Genomic DNA, 26,790 nt, shown 5'->3' on the forward strand with positions numbered 1-26,790 from the left:
AAAATGGGGATAATAACAACACCTATTTCACTGGATTATTATAAGTGGTATCCGTTATTTTTATTATCTCAGTGTTCTTTATAATAGCAAACACTTGGAATCAATCTATCTGACCACAGAAAAATGATTAAATACACTATGCTACAAACACAAAAAAAAATTATGAAACCATTAAAGACAAGACTTTAAAAAGCTATTTAATTACATAAAACGTAAAGTAAAAAGAGCAGGAAACTGTATATATCATCCCATACCACTCATGTTTGTTAAAAGAGCACTTTGTACAAATATAGATGCTCAGAAAAAAACAGAGAGGAATTATATCGAAATATTAACAAAGAAGATACCTGGGTGTCAGTATAGAGTGGGGGGGTTTCTTTGTACATTTCTGTACTTTGCAAATCCTCCAGAGCAGGGTTTTTCACACTCTTCATAAGCATATGAATCATCTGGTGATCTTGAGAATAGATCTGGGTCAGCAGATCTGGGATTTTGCAGATTCTTCATCTCTAACAGGCTCCAAAGTGATGCGGATGCTACTGGCCCAAGGCCTCCACTTTGAGTAGCTAGGTTTTGGAGCCGGAGTCTTCAGACTTGACTGTGAATCTGAATCAAGGTGGCAGTGGGGGTCAAAACGCAGACTGCCGGACCCCACGCGTAGGGTTGCTGGTTTTAGTAGGCCTGGAGCGGGACCCTGGAAACGCCATCTCCCATTCTCCAGGTGACACTGATGCTGCAGGTCTGGAAACCGTGCTTCAAAAACCAATGATGTAAAATATATACATCTTTTCTCAGCATCATAAAGGAGGCAGGAGCACTAAAAAAACAGGCCACCCTTCTCCTCCATTTGCAAAATCATATGCAACCCCTTCAAATGCTTCCATAATCTAACCCAATCATTTTCAGTTACTTCTGTTTAGACCATTAAACTCAAACCACTAATGCTGTAAACATCCCCAAGATTCCGAACATCAGGACCTCTGCTGTTTCCTCACTCTGGTTGAGATGACATTTTCTTATATTTCCTCAGGATCAGATCTTACCCATCCTTCAAGGCCTCAAATGTTTCCTGCACAAAGCTTCCCTTCCTTGGGGCTCCATAGGACTTTCTTTTTCCTCTGGCGACATTTACCAATTTCTACCTGGCAGAGTGAGTATATGGATGGGTGGTCTATCTCCTCCAGTAGACTGGGAGTTAGTTAGAGAGCAGGATAGTCCCTTCCTGGACTATCTTTGCCCCTTGAGCTCAGCACATCCCCAGGGCAGTCTGAAAGAATGAATGAAGTAAGGGATGGAACCTTCCTAGGCGGGGCAGAGCTGTCCTGCAAGTGGACACTAGGACACGTGCCCAGCCTCGATGACCAACAGCAACAGGTGTTTTCCATCTCTGATGTCTGTGATTCATTCTGCACAGCTGCCTGCACACCCAGGCGTCAGCACACAGCGGCTCTCAGAATATACAACGCCCTGCAGGGTGAAGTGCCCACTGTGTCCTGGGCGCCTGGGCAGCCACACACGGGGACACATCTCAGTGACAACCTGCACCCACAAAAAAAGAGGCCTTGCCACCTTAAAATTATTAACACAAAAATATTAACACAGCTCCTGGTTCTTACCGCAGAGAACCAGGAGCTGCAGCTTGTGCCTATGCCCCTGCTTCCCGCCGCACCTGTCCTTTTAGTTTTTAAGAAATCTGTTGAGGGTGAGTCTGCATGTGTCCCCCATCCCTACAAACACATACACACACACACTCATAATACATCCCTACACACGCACACACACTCATAATACATCCCTACACACACTCATGATACATCCCTACACACACACACACACACACACACTGACAATACATCCTTACACACACACACACACACACACACTCACAATATATCCCCCACACACACTCACAGTACATCCCTACACACACACACACACACACACACACTGACAATACATCCCTACACACACACACACTCACAATATATCCCCCCACACACTCACAGTACATCCCTACACACACACACACACTCATAATACATCTCTACACACACTCATGATACATCCCTACACACACACACACTCATAATACATCCCTACACACACACAGACAATATATACCCCCCACACACACACACACTGACAATACATCCTTACACACACACACACACACACTCACAGTACATCCCTACACACACACACACACACACACTGACAATACATCCTTACACACACACACACACACACTCACAATATATCCCCCCACACACTCACAGTACATCCCTACACACACACACACTCACAATACATCCCTACACACATACACACTCATAATACATCCCTACACACACTCATGATACATCCCTACACACGCACACACACACACACTGACAATACATCCTTACACACACACACACACTCACAATATATCCCCCCCACACACTCACAGTACATCCCTACACACACACACACACTCACAATACATCCCTACACACACACACTCATAATACATCTCTACACACACTCATGATACATCCTTACACACATACACACACACACTCACAATACATCCCTACACATGCACACACACTCATAATACATCCCTACACACACACAGACAATATATCCCCCCCCACACACACACAATATATCCCCCACACACTCACAGTACATCCCTACACACACACTCACAATACATCCCTACACATGCACACACACACTCACAATACATCTCTACACACACTCATGATACATCCCTACACACACACACACACACACACTGACAATACATCCTTACACACACACACACACTCACAATATATCCCCCACACACACTCACAGTACATCCCTACACACACACACACACACTGACAATACATCCCTACACACACACACACTCACAATATATCCCCCCACACACTCACAGTACATCCCTACACACACACACACTCACAATACATCCCTACACACACACACACACACTCATAATACATCTCTACACACACTCATGATACATCCCTACACACACACACACTCATAATACATCCCTACACACACACAGACAATATATACCCCCCCCACACACACACACTGACAATACATCCTTACACACACACACACACACTCACAGTACATCCCTACACACACACACACACACACTGACAATACATCCTTACACACACACACACACACACTCACAATATATCCCCCCACACACTCACAGTACATCCCTACACACACACACACTCACAATACATCCCTACACACATACACACTCATAATACATCCCTACACACACTCATGATACATCCCTACACACACACACACACACACTGACAATACATCCTTACACACACACACACACTCACAATATATCCCCCCCACACACTCACAGTACATCCCTACACACACACACTCACAATACATCCCTACACACACACACTCATAATACATCTCTACACACACTCATGATACATCCTTACACACATACACACACACACTCACAATACATCCCTACACATGCACACACACTCATAATACATCCCTACACACACACAGACAATATATCCCCCCCCCACACACACACAATATATCCCCCACACACTCACAGTACATCCCTACACACACACTCACAATACATCCCTACACATGCACACACACACTCACAATACATCTCTACACACACTCATGATACATCCCTACACACACATACACACACACACACTCACAATACATCCCTACACATGCACACACGCACTCACAATACATCTCTACACACACTCATGATACATCCCTACACACACATACACACACACACTCACAATACATCCCTACACATGCACACACACATTCATAATACATCCCTACACATGCACACACACCCATAATACATCCCTACACACATACCCACACACACACACTGACAATACATCCCTACACACGCACACACTCACAATACATCCCCACACACACACACTGACAATACACCCCTACACACGCACACACACACTGACAATACATCCCTACACACTGACACACACAATATATCCCCCATACACACACTCACAGTACATCCCTACACACGCACACACACACACTCACAATACATCCCTACACACACACACAGACACACACACACACACCCTCCCCCATGCGTCTCTTTCAGACTAGGCGCGCCTCCGAGGGCTGGATTGAATGGGAAAGAAAGGGCTCGTCTTTGTCACTAATCCTCCCCTCCTTCAGGCGAGCCAAGCTTCTTCCGGGTCAGCGACAATCCCCGCCAAGCCCCTGGGGCCCCCGACCCCCGGCACCGCTAGCCCCGGAGCGCGCCGGGGCCAGGTCGCCGCCGACCGCAGGTTGCGGGAGGGGAGGAGGGCGAGGCGGAGGGCGGGCGGCGCGGGAGTGGGGGAGGAAGGGCGGAGGGAAGGAGGGGAAGGCAATCCGAGGAGGAGGAGGAGGAGAGAGCAGCCTCCCGCAGCTGGCGAGGAGAATGGGAGTGCGGGACGACGGACCGCCGCGAGGTGTCACGGCCGCGGCCGAGCTCTCCAGGCGCGGGGCCGGCGCCCGCCGCGTTTAAACCCGGGAGGGCGCGGCGGCGCCGGGCGGCGGCCGAATGGAGAGGAAGGGCTCGGCGGCCGGAGCCAAGGGGAACCCGAGTCCGCCCGCGGCCGGCGAGGCGCAGCGGCCCCAGCCGCCGCTGTGCGTCCCGGGCGGCGGCGGTGGCGGCGGCGGCGGAGCGACCCCGGCGCGGGGCCAGGCTGGGGCGGCGGCCGAGCCCGCCGAGTTCATCCGGCGCGCGCACGAGTTCAAGAGCCAAGGGGCGCAGTGCTACAAGGATAAGAAATTCCGCGAAGCCATCGGCAAATACCACCGGGCGTTGCTGGAGCTGAAGGGGCTGCTGCCGGCCGCCGGGGAACGGGAACGGGACTCGCGCGGGGCCTCCCCGGCCGGGGCCCCCAACCCCGGTCGCCTCTCGGAGGAGCAGAGCAAGACGGTGGAAGCCATCGAGATCGACTGCTACAACAGCCTGGCAGGTGAGCTGCACCGCGCCGCGCCGCGCTCCCGGCCCCTCCTTCCTCTGCCCTCCCCGGCTCCAGCCCGGAGCTGGTCCCTATTCTCTGGCCCCGGTCCTCCGGTCACCGCGCCGCGCCCCGCACTCCCTCGCGGGGACCGTGCCGCTCCGGGAAGGAGAACCCAGGAGGGGGGGACGCTTTGGAAAAAGTGTGACTTTTAGGATTAAACCTTTTGAAACTCGTGGTCATCCCGCATTCCTGCCCCGCATCCTCGTAAATCTCGCCTATAAATAGCTGGACGGACAGATGGGGACCCAGCCGGCCTGGCGGCGACTGCTGCTACTACTGCTCACCAGTGGACCCGGGTCCAAATGCGGGAAGCGGCACCCGGGGTGGGCCACCCGCACCCACCGCATGCCCGGTGGCTGCTGGCCTCGGGGATCGTTGACACCAGAGCTGGCCCTCACCTTCCCCCCAGCTGACCGCATCTCAGAGTCAAGTCCTTGCCCGAGTCCCTTTGGCCCCAGTGGCAAAGGGCAGTTTGCTACGATGCTTTCAGCATCTCAAGCAAAATGGATTCCAAAATGCACTTTCTTCTCTCCGAGCTCTGCTGGGGCCTCGGTTGCCAGGTGAAGAGAGCAATCTCAAAGGGAAACTAGTTCAAGGTTGGGCTTGAGCTGTGCTCCATTCTCGCCCCCACCCCGCCCCCCACTCCGTTTAGCACTGGTTCTCACACCAGCTGGCTGCCAGGCTTTGAGGAAAAGGGAGTCCTTTTATTGGGATAAGAAATTCCCAAGTACACTTTGGAGATTAAGGTCAAAGTCGGGCATTTTTAAAAATTAACAGGAAATTTTAAAGTCTCTAAAAACGGAGGAGTCTGGGTCATTCCAGGGCCTTCCTGAGAGAAGGTGGAAGAGGTTGGCAGAGGCCTTATATTTGAAAAGCAGTCTTTGGTCTTCTCCCACCCCATCTGGTAGGATTTGGGAATGACCCACCTCCTCTGATCAAATTAAAGGCCATCACTCCTGGTCCCTAACCCTTGAAGTTGCCCAAACTCTTTAGCTCTGAACAGTTGGCGCAGAGTTAGGTGAGGAGAATGGGTGTGGCTGGAGATGGATTTGTCTGGAGGCCAGACAATTGGGAGATGAAAAATATGTGTGGATAATTGTGCTCTATTTCTAAGTGCCAGTCCGCTCTGTTCCCTTGGATGTCTCTAGTGCCTGCCTACCTCTGCTTCCATAAGGCTATATCCAGGGTCAACTTTAATCAGGCAGAGCCAGGCACTTTGGAATTCGTTAAGTAGTTTACACATGTAAAGGATTAATAATAATAGTAGTAGTAGCGACGGTGGGGATGGTGCTGCTGATGGCAGTCCTACTGGTAACTGCAGCAGGTAAAGTAGTAGTAATGTGGCATAGATGTATTTCAGTCAATCACAAGGCACATCGTGATTCCCTTCCTTTCCCACAAGTCTCTGGCATATTCACTACTGCCTGATGAATGTAAAGGGCAGAGTGGCCATGGGTGGAGAAATCACTAATGCAGTGATTTCAGACTGGCAGTAGAGTCTTCTATTTAGTATTTTCCATGGGCATTCTAGGGTTGCCCCTCACCCCATGCTATTGGCTGCCAGCCTATGGCTAGCACAGCCTACCTTCTACCCCAATGTGGTTACATTTCCATGGTGAAACTGAAGCTGTGTCTTCCTTGGTCAGGCCAGCCCAGTGGGTGGGGCTAAGATCTGGACAGTTCCTCCACGTCCACGCCCACCCCCCCACACACTCTGGAAAACTTTAGTGGTGAGAGAATGGAAAGTAGCAACGGCAGATTTCCCCTTCTGCTGCTTGTTCCAGTGCTCACCACTTATTAATATTCATAATTTATGGATTGCAAAGGTAATGCATGCTTATCAAATGTATTTTCTTTTAGAAAATGCAAAATTACCTATGGTCACAGCAACCTAAAGAAATCCATTGTGATATATTTCCTTCCTCTATCTTTTTCTTTACTTAAATGTAAACTGTTTACAAAGTGAAGGACCTCCTGCGTCCTGTTTTTATGCCCAGTCGCCATTGTATCTATCAGAGCATTTTTTACATTTCACTAAAATCTTTTTGTGAAGATTATTTTCAAGGGCAACCTAAAAATTTTAAATACGTGTTTACAATGATCATTTGATGGAAAGATGAAGAAATATGGTCCCTATTATTGTTGTTAAGACCAGAGCAATGCAGTGTGGCCTGTAAGATAATCTTTCCCCCTGTGCCTGATTGAAGGGAAGAGATAGCAACTGCAAGTTTGTTCTGGCAAAAAGGCAACTGGCCCTTCCATCCGGGCTGCAGTGCTGGCTGAGCAACCCAGTGGGCTCCAGGTAGGAACAGTCTGAAGATGTTGGTCCTCTCAAGAATCTGTCCTTCTACACAACTGTGCATAGAGGAAGAGCTTTGGGGTTTAGAAGCAACATGGACTAGCTCAGAAATACCTGGAGGATTAGGCCATGTTGCTAAGGGCAACTCAGCACCAAACAAAAACTGTTGTGAGGCTTCTGGAGGAAATCTAGGTTCAGGTGGTCCTTGCACTCTGCATGGAAGGCCCCAAGAGAAGAGCAAGTGGGCAGTTAGAATCTGCTAAGAGATAGTCACCTAAAAATCCATTTAGATGACTTCAAGTGACCATTTGAAGGGTATGCAGGCAATTTGCAAGGTGCCTATGGTTGTGGTCTGTTCTGGCTTAGAGTTTCCTTCTGATTAGTAGGGATCTGGCCAGTGGTGCAAGACTTCTCGATTTGATTGTGCATGTCTTATTCTCTAAGAAATTCAAGGGAAAAGATAGGCAGCATCTTCTTCCTTCAGAATTTCTAATGATTTTGATACAATGATTAGAAAAGATATTCTGACCTGCCAGGGGAGATGTAGACATGTAATTCTTACCAAGGCTACAAAAGAGGCATATACTGGCCAACTGATCGACTCCCATTGACCTCAAACAAGACACAGGGCTCCCCTGGGGCCTTGGAATGGTCTTGAAGGACAGAGCCTTTTGCTTTACATCTGTTCCTGTGGGATTGTGAGGGCCCCAGCTGGGATGTGATCAAAAGGTTGTAATGTATGACTTTGTGGGTATTTTCAAATGATGTTCAAGACTCAGATGCTCACAGTGGAGATGAATGCTGGCAGGCCATGGCATTGAATCTGAAGGCTAGATGAGAGTCAGCTTAGGGCCCTATCCCTGGCACACCCTGTGACTTTGTATAAGTCTCTATCACATTATTTTATATCCATCTTCCTATCCATTTAGAGCTATGTTTGGGAGGGGTTTTATTTGTTTTACCAAAGGGGCAGGTAATTTCTATTGAATTAAAAGTCCCAGGAGAGGGGAATGACACGGCCTAAATAAGTCACACCTGAAAAAGTCCTGGATGAGAGTCAGTTTTATCAGTACTTGTTTTATCTTCAAGCCATAGAACCAGAGCCAGCTACATAATTTGTGGGGCCCAATGGAAAATGAAAATGTGGGCTCCTCCTTCAAAAAGCAGAAGAAAATTGTCCTTAAAGGTCTTAAAAGATAAAGCTTTTCCCCTTTCATGATCTCTCTCGACATGGTGTTTTTATCTGCTATTTAATGTCATTATGAGAAAATTATAATTTTAAAGGATTGGCATGAATTAGCCATTCACCTTTATAGTGTGCAGTGCCAGTTTTAAGTGGAAATACAAGAGCACTTAACTGGTATGTGAAATCACATAAGTTCCACAGTTCACATTCTGCAGTTGGTACACGCATATGTACTTTATTCCTGCTGGAACTGTGGAAATGCTGACAAAATGAACTCAACTGCTTTTATTTCACTTTTTATATGCATACTTTTTTTGTGCCCTCTTTACCAATCTTGCCTTTCTGATGAGTAAGGAAAGGAAAGGGAGCTATTCCTTACTCCCACCCAAATCTTTCCTTCTCTGTCATCATTTTCAGCCTAAGTGGTTGGCTAGCACAGGAAAGTAACTTAAGCAAGAAAGGATATGCTGGGGTTTTAGGTTATTTGTGTTTTGTAGAACACTGTTGCTTCCTTTCTGCATTTGAAGCAATTTCTGGGTTGAATGGAAAGCCTGGCCTCTTTGGGCTGTCAGTGTAGGTGCTTACTTAGTTATAGACCAAGCACCCTTACCTTATGCTTGCTGAACTCCCCTTCATCGTGGAACCACTGTATGCTTATGGGGCACTGTGAATGCTAGGTACTACATGGGGTTGCAAAGAGTGTTTGTGCCTCTCTTCTGATCATGTTCATGCTCCATTATCCCACTGGGCTTCACTTACAAAATAAAGAAAGAGAGTGAAGGTGCTCAGTCTTTGCAACCCCATGGACTGTAGCCCACCAGGCTTCTCTGTCCATGGGATTTTCCAGGCAAGAGTACCGGTGTGGATTGCCATTTCCTTCTCCGGGGGATCTTCCCAACCCGGGGATCAAACCCAGGTCTCCGGCATTGCAGGCAGACACTTTACCCTCTGAGACACCAGGGAAGCCTTCCAAAACATAGTTTCAAAGATAAAATAAGAATTTCAAGAAGTCAACAGCAGAGCATTAAATCAAATACAAGGACCTTCTGAACATGGGTCCTGTGTGACTGTACCCTTGAAGCCACCCCACAGTGGGACACCAGTAGATGATTGAGCACATGCATCTAAGGTGGACAAAATTAGATACAGACTCTGAGGCAGATTCTAAGACAAAAGGTACCTGACAGAAATCGGTGTGGGAACCAAAGGACTGAGCATGAAGATGGATAAATTACGAATGCAAGAATCAGTTGTTAAAAGAAGAGGTCAAGAGCTAGAGACAAGCAGTAACCTGGTAACCAGAAGATGAGTTGTTGGGATAAGAACTGGCAAAGGAAGGGGAAAGAAGAGAGAGGTTTCATGTTAAGATGCTCAGCCAAGATCTTGCCATCTGGATGGGAGAGCTTGACCCGCCAAGCCATTGTTGACCCGAGGCTGGTCCTCGGGCATCCCCTTGACCAATAAATCTTAGGCCTGTAAACATGGCTTTGAAGATCATCTTCCAAGAAAGAATATGAGAATTTAAACTTGTAGAATGCTTTCAAGAAAAGAATATGCCAAATGTAGACTTCAGGCTGAGTTTCTAAAGTGGATTCTAAAGTTCCTTAGTTTATCTACGAAAGTAGTGAGTTGGATGGCTCATAGCCAGCAACTCTCTAGGACATCTTGAAGTAAGAGTCCTTATAGCCAAAATGCAGGGGAGTGCCTCATCCAAGTCACAGGGACTTGCTGCAGGGTGGACAGGAAGGCCAAGATGTACAGCAGCCAGAAACTGTTCCCAGAGCTTCACAGGTTGGGAGTGACCCATGAGATGGAACATTCTCTCCTGCCAGCTGTTTTCTTTCATCACCAGGTTGTACCTCCTGCATACAACTAGGATGAAAACCCAGTGTTTCACCCAACCAACCAGCAATTTCCTAATTTCCAGATATTTGGCTTTGGGAAATCAGATGTCCATGCTGGGACCAGATTGTCACTAAGATGATACTGTGGTCCATTCCCAATCACATAGCAGCAGCCACGGCTCTAGCATGGACAATGTACCAGATGTTAAAAAAGCCAAAGCTAAGGGAATTCCCTGGCTGTCCAGTGGTTAGTATGTGGTGTTCTCACTGCCAGGGACCAACGTTCCATCCCTGGTTGGGAAAGTAAGATTCTGCAAGCCATGCGGTATGAGATGTGTGTGTCAGTGGGGAAGGTACTTTAAAAAAAAAAAAAGGCCAAAGATAATACTACATATGATTAAAAGTGTTTATGGGCTTCCCATGTGGTACTAGTGGTAAAAAATACCCCTACCAATGCAGGAGATGAAAGAGACATGGGTTTGACCCTGTGTTGGGAGGATCCCCTGGAGGAGGGCATGGCAACTCACTCCAGTATTCTTGCCTGGAGAATCCCATGGACAGAGAAGCTCTGGCAGACTACAGTCCGTATGGTCGCAAAGAGTAGGACATGACTGATGCCACTTAGCAGGCACATACAGTCTTCCTCATGGATTTCATATTGCCTTGAAATTATTATTAGCAGGGTAAAGCTCATTATCTTCCTTTTATGCATGCATACACATTTTCATATCAGCAACAAAATGATGCCATGTCTGGTAGGACTCAAAACCAACAGTTCCCAAATTTTATAATAAACTATACTGAAAAATTATTTTATATATATATATATATCTGAATCACTTTGTCATATACCTGAAAGTAACACAACATTTGTAAATCAACTATACTCCAATTAAAAAAAAAAAAAGGAAGCAGAATGTGATGTGTAGTGCCAAGGAGAGTTGACTTGAATCAGAAGAGTCTTGGGTTGAAATGTATCCAAGTGGACCTTCTCTTCTTGTTCAGCCAAAAGGAGTTTAAAACAGCACTCAAATTACAGACAACATTACACAGAGGAAGACTGTGGAGCAAAGGTTTCCCTTCTGCAGTGTGTCTGTGTGTAAAAAATGAAAGTGCTAAGGAAGTGCCAACTAGCTAGCTTGAGTGTTATGTAAAATCAGAATTATGATTTCAGATTTGGATATGACCCTTACAGTGGTGTGTGAATTTCCTTGTCAACATCACCACCTTGTCATCAACATGAGCTTAGACACTTCCAAAAATAGGGATACTCACCACTACCTAAAGTGACTTATTTAGCAACCACCACCACAAAACAACAGCTACAATGATAATGAAAGTCACAGCAATGGCAGTAAAGACTGCCGTGAGGGCCCAGTTTCTGGCATCCAGTAGATTTTCCATGAATGTGTTTGAAAGGAATGAAAATGCTTATCCCAGCATGTGTCTCATATAAAGGATCCAAGAAATTCAATCATTTCATTAATATTAATTGAGCAACTAATAGGCGCTAGACACTGGGCTTGAGAGCTGGGTACACAGACAAGGTCACTGAACTTACATATATACCTATATAACTTTGTGAGACAGAAAATCCAAGCTCAGAACAGTTAAGTCCCTTGCCCGTGGTCACATAGTTGTATATGGCAAACTGGAATTTCTCATCTGCCAGGTCCCTAATTTGAAAGCCTATAATTCTAAACACTCACCCCACACCCTCCATCTTTAGAAGTTTCTTTCTTAGGTACAAAAATTTGCCTCCTGGAAATTTCTATCGATCCATTCGTAGTCTATCTACCTTTTGAAGCAACACAGAATACATCTCATCAGTGTAACAAGGGAAACCCTTGACATTTTTAGGGCAACTCGCTTGCCCATCCTCCAGTTTTGTCGTCTGTAAATTATTCCTTTTTTTATTTTAATGAAAAAAAAGTCACTACTTTTTTTTTTTTTTTTTTTTTTTTTACCGTGATGTGCCTTGTATGTTTAGGATTCCCATTTCATGACCATCCTGGGTGGTTAAGGGGAAAGTGTCCTGTACTCTGCACCAGGTTCTATGTCACTAGGAAGGAGACTTGAATTTATACGGACAGAGAGGAATAAGAATCTGATGAGTCACAATTTCTAATGAACCGTGTTATGCCCCTCTATCCAGAGTGTGTAAATTCTAGTTAAGAGGTCTTGAGAAATTTAAGTGGATCTGTTAAGAGTAGGAATTCATTTCAGCCATTACTTTTTCAGTGATCAGTTTTGTGGATACAATAAGGAAAATGACCCACTAGAAGAGTAACATCTGGACTTGTCCAAATACATTACTGCAGACCTGGTCAGTTTTAATGTCATGAGAGTAATGATCCCATCATTTAAAAATATGTTCCGGTTTAAGTGCTAAATGAGATTGGACACAATATTATTCTGTGTGGCATGGAACATTTGCTCTCCTAACAGCCTCTAAAGTAGTATTTATTTTTAAGTTTGTGTTTTTGTGACTGACTGATAAGTTCTAACTTTGGGATCCAAAACCTTGTGTCCCAAGAAATGAAAACAACCCCTCCCCCAGCAGTAAGCAGTCCAGTTGGCTCTGTGTATAGTGGGACGGGAACTGAAGGAGACTCATGTGACAGCTGGTGGCACATTCACTACATACGTGAACTTAATCTGGTCACAAGACCTCTAGTCTTGAGTTTCCTCACTTGCTAAATGGGTATAATCATGCCAGCTTAACTCACAGGGTAAGGGTGAGAAGCAAGAAGATAATGTATGAATGTACTTTATAAACTATAAAGTATTGAAGTATAAGTTAGCCTTTGAAGTCAATGGGGGTGTTTAGGAGAAAGACAGAAAAATAGAAAAAAGAAGTGGGGGGCTTCCCTGGTGGCTCAGTGGTGGAGAGCCCACCTGCTAATACGGGAGACACGGGTTCGACCCCTGGTCTGGGACGATCCCACATGCGGTGGAGCAACTGGGCCCAGGCACCACAGCTCTTAAGCCTGTGTTCGAGAGCCTGGGAGCCACAGTGAATGAGCCCATGTGCCACAACTACTGAAGCCCAAGTGCCCTAGAACCCATGCTCTGCACCAAGAGAAGCCTCCACCACAGTGAGAAACCTGTGCAACACAAATGGAGAGTATCCCCTGCTCTCTGCAACTAGAGAAAAGTCCACGCAGAAATGAAGACCCCCATACAGTCAAAAATAAATAAATAAAATTATTTTTTAAAAAAAGAAGTGAGGGGAATACCATGGTGGTCCAGTGTCTAAGACTCCATGCTCCCAATGCCAGGGGACCAAGGCTTGATCCCTGGTCAGGGAACGGGATCCCATGCCACAGTGAAGACCTGGTGCAGCCAAGTAAATAATAGATAGACATAAAATAAAAAGAAATAAGAAGTGGGAACTGCCCAGTGAAGGAAATTCCCACTAATTCTAACAATTTTCAAAGGGATCCTTGAATAGTATCCCTAGTAGATACTAGGAAAAGTCTCTTGATGCATGGTTTCTACATTCAGTATCTATCCCATTTTGTTTCAAACACACACACTCAAACAGTTCCCCAAATGCAGGTCATCCACAAAAAGAAAAGCACTTGCTAATAAAACAAAAGTGTTTCTGATGAGAAGAATGTGACGGCCGTTCTTTGCAGGCCAAGTTCCCTCACTTGTCTTCAGACGTCCCCATCGAGAACACAGCAGAAGTGTGACTTGATGGAGTGATACAGACAGCAAGTTCTGTCTCTCACTGGTCAGCTGCCTGGAATCAAAGGATCTTGCCTCAAGTTTTCTGATGTCCGAGGGTTGGAGTCCAGAATATCGGAGGTCCTTTCCCGCTCTGCAAAGAATAATTCTCCATTCTTTCTAAACTGGGTGGCCATTACCCAGAATGGGAGAGCTCTATGTGGATGGATAGGAACCAGTCTCCAAAATCTATCATTACGTGAAAAGGCAGGGGTTTCCCTGGTGGTCTAGTGGTTAAGAATCCATCTGCCAATGCAGGGGACACGGGTTTGATCCCTGGCCCGAGGTGATTCCACATCCCACGGAGCAACTAAGCCCATGGACCACAACTACGGAGCCAGTGCCCTAGAGCCCACGAGCTGCAACTGCTGAGCCCAGACACAGAATTACTGAGCCCACCTGCTGCAACTGTTGAAGCCTGCACGCCTAGGGCCTGTGCTCTGTCGCCGGAGAAGCCACCGCAAAGAGAAGCCCACGCACCACAACTAGAGAGTAGCCTTACTCACCACAACCAGCGAAAGCCTGTATGCAGCAACGAAGACCCAGCTCAGCCAAAAATAAATAAATAAAAACCTTTTTTGAAAAAAGGCAGAATGCAGAATAGTGTTTAAAAAGTATAAACTAGCATCAGCATATACACTAGTACAGTATTTGCTTTCAAGAAGATTATCTGAAATTATGCAAGTGAAGCTGTTCGTTTGAATACAGAACTGGACGTTTTTCCTTTTCTTTTTGATGATTATGACTTCATTGTTTTTAGAGCAATTAAAGGTTTATAGACCTGGAGAAGGGAATGGCAACGCACTCCAGTATTCTTGCCTGGAGAATCCCATGGACAGAGGAGCCTGACAGGCTGCAGTCCATAGGGTCACAAAGAGTCGGACATGACTGAGCGACTAACCCTAAAGATTTATAGCAAAACTGAGGGTAAGGAACAGAGATTTCTCGTATACTGCCTGCTCCCATACATGCCTAACCTGCCCTGGAGTGGTATGTTTGTTACAGATGGTGAATCTGTATTGACCCAGCACGATCACCAAAAGTGCATGGTTTACTTCGAGGTTCTCTCTCCTGTTGTACATTCTGTGGACTTAGACAAGTGTATGATGACATGCCCCTGTCACAGTGGTGCCATACAGAGTGCTTTCCCTGCCCTCAACGTCCTCCATGTGCTTCCTCGTCATCTCTTAACCCACCCCAACCCCTGGCAGCCACTGACCTTTTTACTGGCTCCATCGTTTGCTTTTTCCAGAATGTCCTATAGTTGGAATCGTACAGTGTGTAGCCTTTTCAGTCTAATTTCTTTCACTTAGTCATATGCATTTAAGGTTCCTCTGTGTTCCTTTTTTAACTTTTTCTTCTAAATCTTTCTATAGTGTATGACTTTTCTAAGTATATGCATTATTATTTTTATTTTTAACGAAAAACGATGACAGGATTATCTGTTTGGAAAGATTATGCATAGTTTTGCTTCTTTTATTTTCCCCCTAAAAAAAGCCCACCTTATACACATAATTTTTAATGCTGTTCTGGATATTACCTGAGTCTTGTCTAATCATGTCAGAATGTGACACATAAGATGTCAAGCAAAATTATCCCAGGCCCCAAACTTTCTCTTATTATCCCATCTTATGACTTATCCTTTCTGCAGTGCCCATCACCCCAAAGCACACACAGGGCTAGGTCCTGGCAGCATGGTACCCCCACAGCAGGGGGATGGCAGCACATGAGTGATGGTGTGAATCTGCTGGTGAGATAGGGAAGAAAGTTGAGTCAGAGCTTGTGATACAGACTGGTCCTGAGCAGTTGTGATGTGCCTCTGGTGTAGAGGAAGGGACTGTATCGGTGGTCCATGACCAAGATTCTTTTCGGCCCCTGAGTCTAGGAAATCCTGCCCTGTCAGTAGCTCAGAAACAGCACCCGGAAGGAAGCTCACTGGCTCATCAGATCCTTATTGGATGCTTGCCATGGCTGTTAAATCTCAAACCCACTGTGTTCTCCTCAAAACATGGCATGGGGTTGTGGGAGCAGGGTTCTCATCTAGACTCTGCTGCTCACTTGCACTGTGATTTTGGAAAGGTCACGTCACTCCGAGCCTCAGTTTCCTCATATGTAAACAGCAAGGTGTTGGGTCAGATGCCCTCCAAGTCCCCTTTCAGAAGTGTTGAGCCGTCTAGGATTTTGAAAACTGTCTAGTGTCCCCACCCCACCCCCACTCTCCTCTAGCCTCTCTCTCTTCTGGAAGCAAGCAGATTTAGAAAGGAAACAGGAAACAAGCTCCCTTTTGTTCTAGTTTACTGATACGTGCTGACAAATAGGCATGAAAGATCTCAACCAAGATTTCCAAGGTAACCTTGCAAATATGAAGGTAAACCAAAATAAAGGAACCCACAGTCTTGCAGAGTGAGAGTCAGACAGAGGGTCTCCGAGAGGAACGAGAGTGGGGTTGGAAGCCTCCTTAAAATACTACCTGGGCGATGGAATCTAAAGTGATGGCACCAGATATTACCTATTGCTGCTAGATCTTCTCAGATTATTCCAAAATTCAGACTTTGATTCTTAGCAGGCTGTCATTCACCCTAGGAAATCTGGCAAAACTAGCTACCTTAGACCAGGAAGTTCAGATGGAGCCCGTAAAAGGCTTTTAAGAAATGAGCTGGGAGTGGTGGGGCCAAGCATTTCAGGAAACAGTTGCTAACTAAGCTGTAGCATCTCGGAGAGTTGCTACCCTTGGCTTAAGACTGGAGAGCCCTGAGGAGTCTCGGCCAGGTCCTGAGCACATCTGGACCAGGATGTGATTCTGGGCCTATTGCTTGTGCGGAGTCAGAACTTAGCTCCTTTCTCAAATGGACCTGAACCTCAGATTGCAGATGCCACCTGGTCATTGAAACTTGTGTCTCTGACACCTCCAGGGAGAGAAAGGCTGTGTCCCTGTGTGTGCCAGTGAAAATGGGGTAGTGGGGTGAAGAGAGGAAGCAGGGAAGCACAGAGAAACAGGCGGGCACAGACTTAGACCCCAGAAAACCTAAGGGCAAGGAGGCCTAATGGAAAGGAACTTTACTTAGCATAAGAGGGTCTGGCTTTGACCCCTGACTTCCCATCTACTCCTCCATTAACCTCGGTACAGTCCCAATCTTGACAAGCTTCTGTTTCCATTATAGCATGGGAGCAATAATATGCACCAGATCGGACTGTGATGATTGAAATTAAAGGATACATGCACGCATGCCCACTACAGTGCCTAGCACATAACTGATGCTTAATAGGTGATGGCTATGTGTAAATCTAGCTTCCCTGGTGGCTCAGGCGGTAAAGCGTCTGCCTACAATGCGGGAAACCTGGGTTCAATCCCTGGGTTGGGAAGACCTCCTGGAGAAGGAAATGGCAACCCACTCCAGTATTCTTGCCTGGAAAATCCCGTGGACGAAGGAGCCTGGTAGGCTACAGCCCATAGGGTTGCAAAGAGTCTGACACAACTGAGCGACTTCACTTTCTCTTTCATGTGTAAATCTAACTCCTACTCCAGTAAGTGCTGTGGCAGGAAAGTGGGCAAGAGGGGAGGACAAAGGACTCAGCAAAGGAGACTGGGGGAATATGGGAAGCAAGTGAGCAAAAGAGGGATCAGGGCAAGTCTCAGCTCTTAAGTGTCTGCAGGGCAGAGGAGGTGAGCAAGATGTGAACCGACAGCCTTTGGTGTGGGTGTTTCCTACCTGGGCCCACGAGGCTGGGTGAACAATAATCCACCAGGCTTCCTCTGAAAGGCAGCTGATCTCCTGCAGGACCAAGGGCCATGGGACCCCTAAGGTTTGTGCCTGCTTCCATTTTCTCAGGGTATAAGTCAAGCCATTGACTTGTAACATTTAGAAACTGCTGGGTTCTAGGCAGACATGTCTCTGGCCTGAGATTGTGCGGGCGAATAAGCCTCAGATAGATGGTGTCTGTTCTCCACCCCTTTCCATCCTCCGCCCCAGGATGCTCTGACCCGTTCTTTGAACTGAACTAGCAGAGAAAGAACCTCGGACTCTCTCACAAGTCAGACCAGTTCAGAGTCTGAGAGCAGAGAGCAAGGATGTTCCAGGAAGAGAAGATTCGTGCTGTGATCTGCTGGGTTCCCTGGGGAGCTTCTCAAGCAAGAAAGCGGGACTGACGGGCTGGGGAGAGGAGGCTGTGGAGGAAGTCGAGGCCCCTGGGAGAGGGAGAGAGGGTGCTAAGCCAGCAGCCTCATGCCCGCTTTGCCTGTCCTCTGGTGCCCTGTGCTGAAGCCAGCTTACTGAGCTGCCTTCCACTGTCAGATGAGGAAAGCCCCTGAGCTTGATCAGGGGTCCTGGGAATAAAAGCCCTCGCAGGTGTTTCTTGGCATGTGTGCTAAGTTGCTTCAGCCACATCTGACTCTTTGTGACCCATGGACTGTAGCCTGCCAGGCTCCTCTGTCCATGGGATTCTCCAGTCCAGAATACTGGAGTGGGTTGCCATGCCCTCCTCCAGGGGACCTTCCCGACCCAGGGATCAAACCCACGTCTCTTAAGTCTCCTGCATTGCAGGTGGGTTCTTTACCACTCGTGCCACCTGGGAAGCCCTGTTTCTTGGAGCCTCCCTTTAATCCCAGCTTACAGGCACTCCTCTGCCATGATGCCTCGGGTCCTCTTGTGATCCTGGGTCTCTCCATATGGGCACTTCTCGAACAGTCAGTGCTTTCTGCTCAGGAAACCCTTCAACAGCCTTCACTGCGTCTCTCCTCCCAGGGTCTCCCCCTGCTCTCTTTGAAGACATAATGGGCAGAGGTGATTTCTTTAAAAAAATAAAATCACAGTTGATGAGGGTATTCTAAAAAAAGATCATTTCTCCCCTAAGATGAACTCTGATGCCTGTTAGTACAAATTCTTCCCCCTGATACACAAGTACACATTTTTTTTTTTTTTTCACAAGATTTGGGTTGTACTTGGTTGTGCAATATTTGGGTTGCACAAATGTTAACAAGTTTTTTCACCAATGTTTTCCACTAAAAACATTTCTCAGTGTCATTATCTGTTTTTCTACAGCGTGATTTTAATATCCATGTCATGTTCTTATACCAGTGCCCCCATTATTTATTTAACCAGTCTCCTACGGGTGGATCTATAAGTTATTTCCAACACTTTGCTAATATGCACAATGCTGCCACAGAGAAGCCACAGAAGTGTTCTTTCTGCTACATGTGTGCCTATTAACTAACTTATCCCCAAACATATCTGGTGCCATGGAAGAATGGTGGGAGAGATGATCAGAACAGGAGAGGTGTTTTTTAAAGTCTAAAAAGAGTACAGGATGGCATTTTGGCTTCTGAGATTCTTTTCCCCCATCCTGATTCAGAATTCCTGCCAATGGGCATGACATGGGTACTAGCCAGAGCTGACAAGATAAAGATAACCTCAGGTAATGGGTTTCTTCTGAATCTATCTGGGTATATACCCATCATCACATTCCAAATGGCCCAACTGGTTCTTTCAGAGTCCACTTCTAACCCGACAGGGTGCAAATGAAGGCAAACAATAATCCTAGCCTACCTTCTGCCTCCTGCTCACTCCTCTCTGCGTATATACCACAATGAAGTCATGTAAGAGGAGGGGGCTGGGGATGGGATAACTCATAGATAAGATGCCGTAGCACCCAAGTCTACTTCCTTCATGAACAGGAGCACGTGACAGGCAACAGAAGGCTGAACTGACCTCAGACTTTGACATTACAACTCTTGAGTGGATTCCAGTATCCATCACAGGGGTTCCCAACCTCTGCTAATGCCTGATGACCTGAGGTGGAGCTGATATAATCATAATAGAAATAAAGTGCACAATAAATGTAATGCATTTGAATCATCCCGAAACCATCCCCCCCCAACCCCACCCCACCCCACCCCCACCGCGAAGTCCAAGGTAAAATTGTCTTCTGTAAATCTGGTCCCTGCTGCTAAAAAGGTTGGGGACCTTAAAGGACTGTCAACATAAGCCTTTAGCTTATAAGATTTTAGAGTGTCTTTTCACCTTCGTTCTTCTGCTTGCCATTTTGTAAGCCAAGTACTGGTCAACAAGGGTATAAAGACTATAAGGGTATAAGAATATGAACTCCCTAAAGATATCAATATCTTTTGAATATCTCCATTTCTTTATGAAGCCCTGGCACAGCCTGTGGTGAATGAGTTCTCATAAAATAAGTTTATGAAGAGTCTGTACCCAGGATTATCATGAGAGGCGTACAGCAGCCCTTGAACACTGGGGGCATCCATCTGAAGACTACAAAGTGCAGGGGGAAAAGGGCAACTTGGGAATGGTGAAAAGAAGAGACCTCCAAGAATAATGCTGCTAAAACAAAATGCAAGAAACACTTGGCAATGTTTATTTGAATCCAGGGCAAGCATGTGCTGCTGCTGCTGCTGCTAAGTCACTTCAGTTGTGTCCGACTCTGTGCGACCCCATAGACGGCAGCCCACCAGGCTCCTCTGTCCCTGGGATTCTCCAGGCAAGAACACTGGAGTGGGTTGCCATGTCCTTCTCCAGTGCGTGAAAGTGAAGTCGCTCAGTCGTGCCTGACTCTTAGTGACCCCCTGGACTACAGCCTACCAGTCTCCTCTGTCCATGGGATTTTCCAGGCAAGAGTACTGGAGTGGGTGCCATTGCCTTCTCCAAAGCATGTGCTAGAACTGGAAAAATACAAGGTCAGAAATTAATATGAATGGAATCCTAGGAGATTTATCCCATGAAATAAAGCCAAATGACTTGTGGTTGTGAGAGCAGCATCAGTAGTAGTGGGGGAACTCTACCTAGGTGCCAGGGAGGGCAATTATGGTGAGAATGAAGATACTGCCCCCTGAAGGGTCCTGGCTCCCTGAGTCAGCCAGCTTCCCATTATCATATGTTCTTAGTGCCTTAGACTTGGAAAAGACCTTTGGGGATCTGTGAGTCTAGGTCTCTTTGCCCACCAGAGCCAATGTGGACTTGGGCTTAGACAATCCTAGCTCTTTTTCTAAAAATCAAATGGCCCTAACAAATCACTTCACTTTCAGTCTCAGCTCTTAGATGCAAGACACATAAGCCTGTTTTCCCAGAGTCACTGTCAAGGTCAGATGAGTCGTGAAACACTATACAAGTGTTTGGTATTGCTACTTACTGAGAATACAATGTATGTAAACCAGTATGATTTAGTTTTTCTGTGTGGGGTTTTAAAGATGCTTTAAACCCCCAAAGATGCTACACATGCTTGTGTGGAAGGCAAAGAAGATATGTGTCAAAATAACCACACTGATGGGCATGAGCTGAGTCTCTGGCTGTAAAAAATGATTTCACTCTTTGGAAAATGAAAGGTTCCACTTGTTGATCATACCCGTAGATCTGGCTTCATTAGAAAAAGGCCTCCCTACATGTTCTGTCGACTTGCACTTTTGGGCTTCCCTGGTAGTTCAGTTGGTAAAGAATCCGCCTGCAATGCAGGAGACCCCATTTCAATTCCTGGGCCAGGAATTTCCCCTGGAGAAGGGATAGGCTACCCACTCCAGTATTCTTTCCTGGAGAATCCCCGTGGACAGAGGAGCCTGGCGGGCTACAGTCCATGTGGGCGCAAAGAGTCAGACACAACTGAGCGACTAAGCACAAAGCACACGTGTTCTGTGAAGTTGTTACCCTTATGCAGGGGTGTGCTGTGATTTATAATTTACAGGTTTTAGAAAACTAGTTATTTCTCAGCAAGTGTGAAAAGAGGGAAATTACCTGATCTTGATAAAAAGCATCTACCAAAGAAACTAAAGCTAACATCATACTAAATGGTGAGAGACAGTGCTGTCCATGACTCTTCGTAGCAGCATCACTGATAATAACCCAATACTGGAAATGACCCAGCTGTCCTTCCACAAATTAACAGTTTAACAAAGTCTGGTCCACTCACACCATTGAATACTACTCAGCAATGAAAAGGAGTGAGCTATCAATACTTGGAACAGCTTGGATGCATCTCAAGGCACGTTATGTTGAGTGAATAAAAGCTAATTTCCAACAACTTCATACTATATGATTCCATTTATATAACACTTTGAAGTGACGAAATTTACAAACGGAGAACAGATTACTGGTTGTCAGGGGTGAAAAAGGAGGTGGGCATACAGGAGGGACTCTTGATGAAACTGTTCTGTAACAACTTTTGGGGATAGACAGAGGAAACTATTTTTGTGATCAATGGCATAGAACTAACATACACACACACCAGTCTGTGCCAGTCAGCCCTAAAGGAAATCAACCCTGAATATTCATTGGAAGAACTGTTGCTGAAGCTGAAGCTGAAGCTGCAGGACTTTGGCCACCTGATGCAAAGAGCTGACTTATTGGAGAATACCCTGATGGCTGGGAGGGCTTGATGGCAAAAGGAGAAGGGGGAGGCAGAGGATGAGATGGTTAGATAGCATCACTGACTCAATGGACATGAGTTGGAGTAAATTTCAGGAGATAGTGGACAGAGGAGCCTGGTATGCTGCAGTCCATGGGGATGCAAAGAGTCAGACCTGACTTAGTGACTGAGAAACAACAACAAGGTTGGACTATCTGAATAAAATCTGTGGATTGTATCAGTGTCAACATGATGGTCAATATATTATACTGTGGTTTTATTAAGATATTATCATTGGGGAAACTGGGTAAGCGGTGCGAGGGATCTCTGTATTATTTCTTACAAACTGTGTGAATCTAAAACTATCTCAATAAAAATTTGAATTAAAAAATAGTATCATTGGGGTTAGTCTTGCCAGCGGCAGCTAAGATAGATGTTGTTTCAGGAAGAAACCAGAGACGTGTCACATCGACCCTATTAGTATCACAGTCGACTCTCAATGGAACCGGAGATGCAGGTGGTTTTAGGACATAAAAGAGAGAAGCCTTGGTGGAAACTCTGCACTTGGTTTTGTTTGTTTGTTTTTGTCTTTGAAGGCAGAGAAACAAGAGGAGTAGAGGGTCCTGGAGAGTTACATAGGAAGCTTCCAAATGATGTGCGTACAGATAAAGTATGCAAATAAAATGAACGCAGTCTCCATCAGGGTTCCACAGTTACACCTGACAAGAAGCAGAACTCAAGCCTCAAAGCTGCCTAATGAAGGAACTGAATTAAAATTCATTATAGGCAGTTGAACATTCTAGGAGAGCACTGTGGGTAATGCTTAAGAGCATGGTCTTAAGTGACAGGTAGCTTAGAATCAATCCCAGCCCTGACACTTATTTAGCTTTGTGACCTTTGGCAAGTGACTGAACGTCTTTGGGCCTCAGTTTCCCCATCTGGAAAATGATTAAAATACTAGAACCTACCTCACAGGGTGTTGTCAGGATTAAACAAGTTAATGCTCAGAATACTGCCTGGCCCATTCATGCTTGATCAAGGTTACCTGCTCTTACTCTTATTACCCTTTCTAGGAGGATAGATGAATACCATCTCCTGGTGCAGGGCTGGATTCTCCAGAGCTCATCATGAAGCATGTCAGCCTTCTCCCTGTTTCTTCATTTCCTTGACCTGGGCTTCTGTTCACCAGTCAGAAGTCTGTAATCACCAAGAAGAAAATAACCCTTAATGTCATATGTTGACTAAGAACAATTGTTTGCTTAGGTGTGATCTGAACTGAACTGAACTGAAGGTCTTCTGGGACCTGTTTGCCCTTGGGGTAATCCTGGGGCTCCCAGTAGCTATTCTGGACTCTCATGGTTTAACAATGGATGTTCCTTAGGAAACATACATTGAAAATGCTAGAATGTAAAGCACTAACTCAGGTGAGGTGGCCCACCTGCAGGTGCCCACTGGGGACTTATTAAACATGTGGATTCCAAGGACTTCCCTGGTGGTCCAGTGGTTGAGATGCCGCACTTTCAACACAGGGGGCACAGGTTCAGTCCCTCCATGGGGAAGTAAGATCCCACATCGGTGCAACATGGCAAAAAAAAAAAAAAAAAAAAAAAAACGCCAGAATTTAAAAAAAAAAAAAAAAAAAAGTGAAAAACTGAATTACAGGGTTCTTCCCTAGACCTTTAGAATCTGCACTGCTGGACATGGGGCCTGAGAATCTCCATGTTAACTAATGATGATTAGTTAGCATGGATGATTTAATGAGTAACACTCATCAGATGTCAGGGCCTGGCGCTTGAGAAACCCTGACTTTTCTCATCCTGCACACAAGCCTTCAAAGTCGTGCGTGCATGCGTGTGTGTGTGTGCCTATATGCTTGCATGCTTAGTTACTTCAGTCCAACTCTTTGTGATCCTATGGACTGTAGCCCGCCAGGCTCCTCTGTCCATGGGATTCTCCAGACAGGAATACTGAAGTGGGTTGCCATGGCCTCCTCCAAGGAATCTTCCCAATCCAGGGATTGAACCTATGTTCCTTATGTCCCCTGCACTGGCAGGCAGGTTCTTTACCACTAGCGCCACGTGGGAAGCCCCCCCTCAAAGTAGACAGCAGCTGTAATTACCTTTGTGCTATGCTGTGCTTAGTCACTCTGTCGTGTCCAACTCTTTGTGACCCTATGGACTGTAGCCCACCAGGCTCCTCTGCCCATGGGGATTCTCCAGGCAAGAATACTGGAGTGGGTTGCCATGCCCTCCTCCAAGGGATCTTCCCAACCCAGGGATCGAAACTAGGTCTCCCACATTAAAAGGTGGATTCTTTACTGCTTGATCTTTATTTTTACCCAATTCAAAACCAAATCTCTGAGAGGCGAGCTCTTTTAACCCAAGGACACTGGGTGAGTGCCAGTGCTGGGGACATTGTCTTGAATCAGCTAACTCAGAGGCACCGAAACTGGCCAGCCACTTCTCTACTAAAAATATTTCCCTCCTCCCTCAAAGGCCATCTCATGCTCTGTAGAGTCAGGAACCAGACCTGTTCATTTTTCTTCCACATCTGGCTTTCAGAGCTCCTAGCTTTTCCAAATTGTTAGGACTCCAGGGGAGCCCAGCAACTTTGGGTCTGTCTGCTACGCCATCCGTAAAGCTATCAGTGAAATACAGACGGTGGTTTCCAGTCATCCACTTGTGGTGAGAGAAGGGCTGAGAGTAGGCAGGAGGCAGGATTCCTGTCTGCAGTTTAAGGGTGTAGATGGGTGGAGGGGGGAGCGTACAACCAACTGTGGATTCAGAGGCTATCTAATCTATAAGTGAAAAGAAAATAGTCCCAGAATCCTTCCCCATTCTTTCCCTAAGCCTCCTTTTCTGGCTACAAAGCTGCTTTTATTATGCTCTCTGCGTATACCCACCCACCTCCCCCCCAAACACACTTTCAAAAAGAAAACCGGTAAGTAAGATTAAGCATCAAACCTAGATATGGGAAACGTTTGGGTCAAGTGTGAGTTTATGTACATCTAAGACCAGGAAACGAAAAATGAGAAATTGGGGTAGGGCTCTGCCCTTGCTGCACAGGTTTGTGGGTGGAGCATTTTTGGCTGATCTTTGAATCAGCTCATGTCCATGAGTATGTGCCATGGGTCTGGCCCTGCGCCCAGGCTTCCTTCATGGCTCAGTGGGTAAAGAAGCCGCCTGCAGTGCAGGAGACGCAGGAGATTCAGCCCCTGGGTCGGGAAGATCCCCAGGAGTAGGAAATGGCAACCCGCTCAAGAATATTTGCCTAGAAAATCTCGTGGACAGAGGAGCCTGGCGGGCTGCAGGCCACAGGGTTGCAAGGAGTTGGGCACGACTGAGTGCACAGCACTGCACCCAGCTGTGTGGCACAGTTTCTCACTGCATCCTCAGAACAGACCAGTGAGGTTGACAGAGTCACTATCTTTATTTCAGAGACAAGGAAACCAAGTCTCAGAGAGGGCCAGTCACTTTCTAAGGCCACACAACTGGCCAAGAGTAGTCAGCATCAAAAAAAAAAAAAAAAAAGTGGATTACAGGATTCCACCCTAGTAACTCAGGTCTGCTTTTAAATTCTTTGTGCCCCTTAGAAAGTAGACATCTCTTTGGGCAAACTGGAGATGGCCCATCTCCTCCCAGCTGTCTTCTTTGCCCTCCCCACAACCCAGTGAAATAAAAGCAAGCCAAACATAGATGATTTCTGTAATGAAGATTCCTAGGCATTTGGGAGGGCCCAAAGCTTTAACTAAACAGCCACTGTCGAGAGGAAAGATCTGTGTGTTACGTGGCAAAGGCCACGCAGTCACACACCCTGACCTAGTAATTATAACCCTGGGATTATAGGTTATATTTACCATAAACAAAACCTCCATGAGTATATTTATCATAAAGCTACTTCAGTATCTAAAATGTAGAGGCAACATAAATGTCCAAAAAGAAAAAAAAGAATCAAGAGAAGAAAGTTGTTTTCAGAACTCTTAAGTATTCATGTACACTGAGAGGAAAATCAGCATTTTTATGGAAAGGTGAAATTGGGTGGGTCGTAGCAGTCCTGGGTATGAAGTCTAATAAGTAAAAATGCCCATCATTTCACTGCACACACTAAATTTCCATTGCTATGCCATAGAAAGACCCTCTGTCATTTTGCAGTGTATACAAATATCAAATCACTAGGTTGTACACCCGAAACCAACGAAATATTTTGTCAACTTCACCTCAATTCCTTTTTTAAAAAAGGAATCAAGATGCTAAAGAAGACCCTCTAAATTACCTTCCAATATGTGTCTGACCTATTCTTGAA

At 46.1% G+C, this 26,790-nt stretch overlaps 1 protein-coding gene across 2 annotated transcripts in view; it reads left to right on the forward strand.

Annotated features, from left to right (window-relative positions):
* Positions 1-4,420: 4,420 nt before the first annotated feature.
* The window catches only part of TTC9 (tetratricopeptide repeat domain 9), a 69,873-nt gene continuing 47,503 nt past the window's right edge, over positions 4,421-26,790 (forward strand). Inside the window, exon 1 of one of the 2 annotated variants that reach the window (XR_008699653.1) lies at positions 4,421-5,033. Coding sequence is in view for 1 of the 2 variants with exons in the window: in XM_055538491.1 (XP_055394466.1) it covers positions 4,613-5,033 (421 nt within the window). In the remaining variant the exon portion in view is untranslated. The remainder of the gene's footprint in view (positions 5,034-26,790) is intronic. The other variant, XM_055538491.1, reaches the window with a different exon arrangement.

The sequence above is a fragment of the Bubalus kerabau genome, chromosome 10 (genome assembly GCF_029407905.1).
Source record: "Bubalus kerabau isolate K-KA32 ecotype Philippines breed swamp buffalo chromosome 10, PCC_UOA_SB_1v2, whole genome shotgun sequence".
NCBI classification, from domain to species: Eukaryota; Metazoa; Chordata; class Mammalia; order Artiodactyla; family Bovidae; genus Bubalus; species Bubalus kerabau.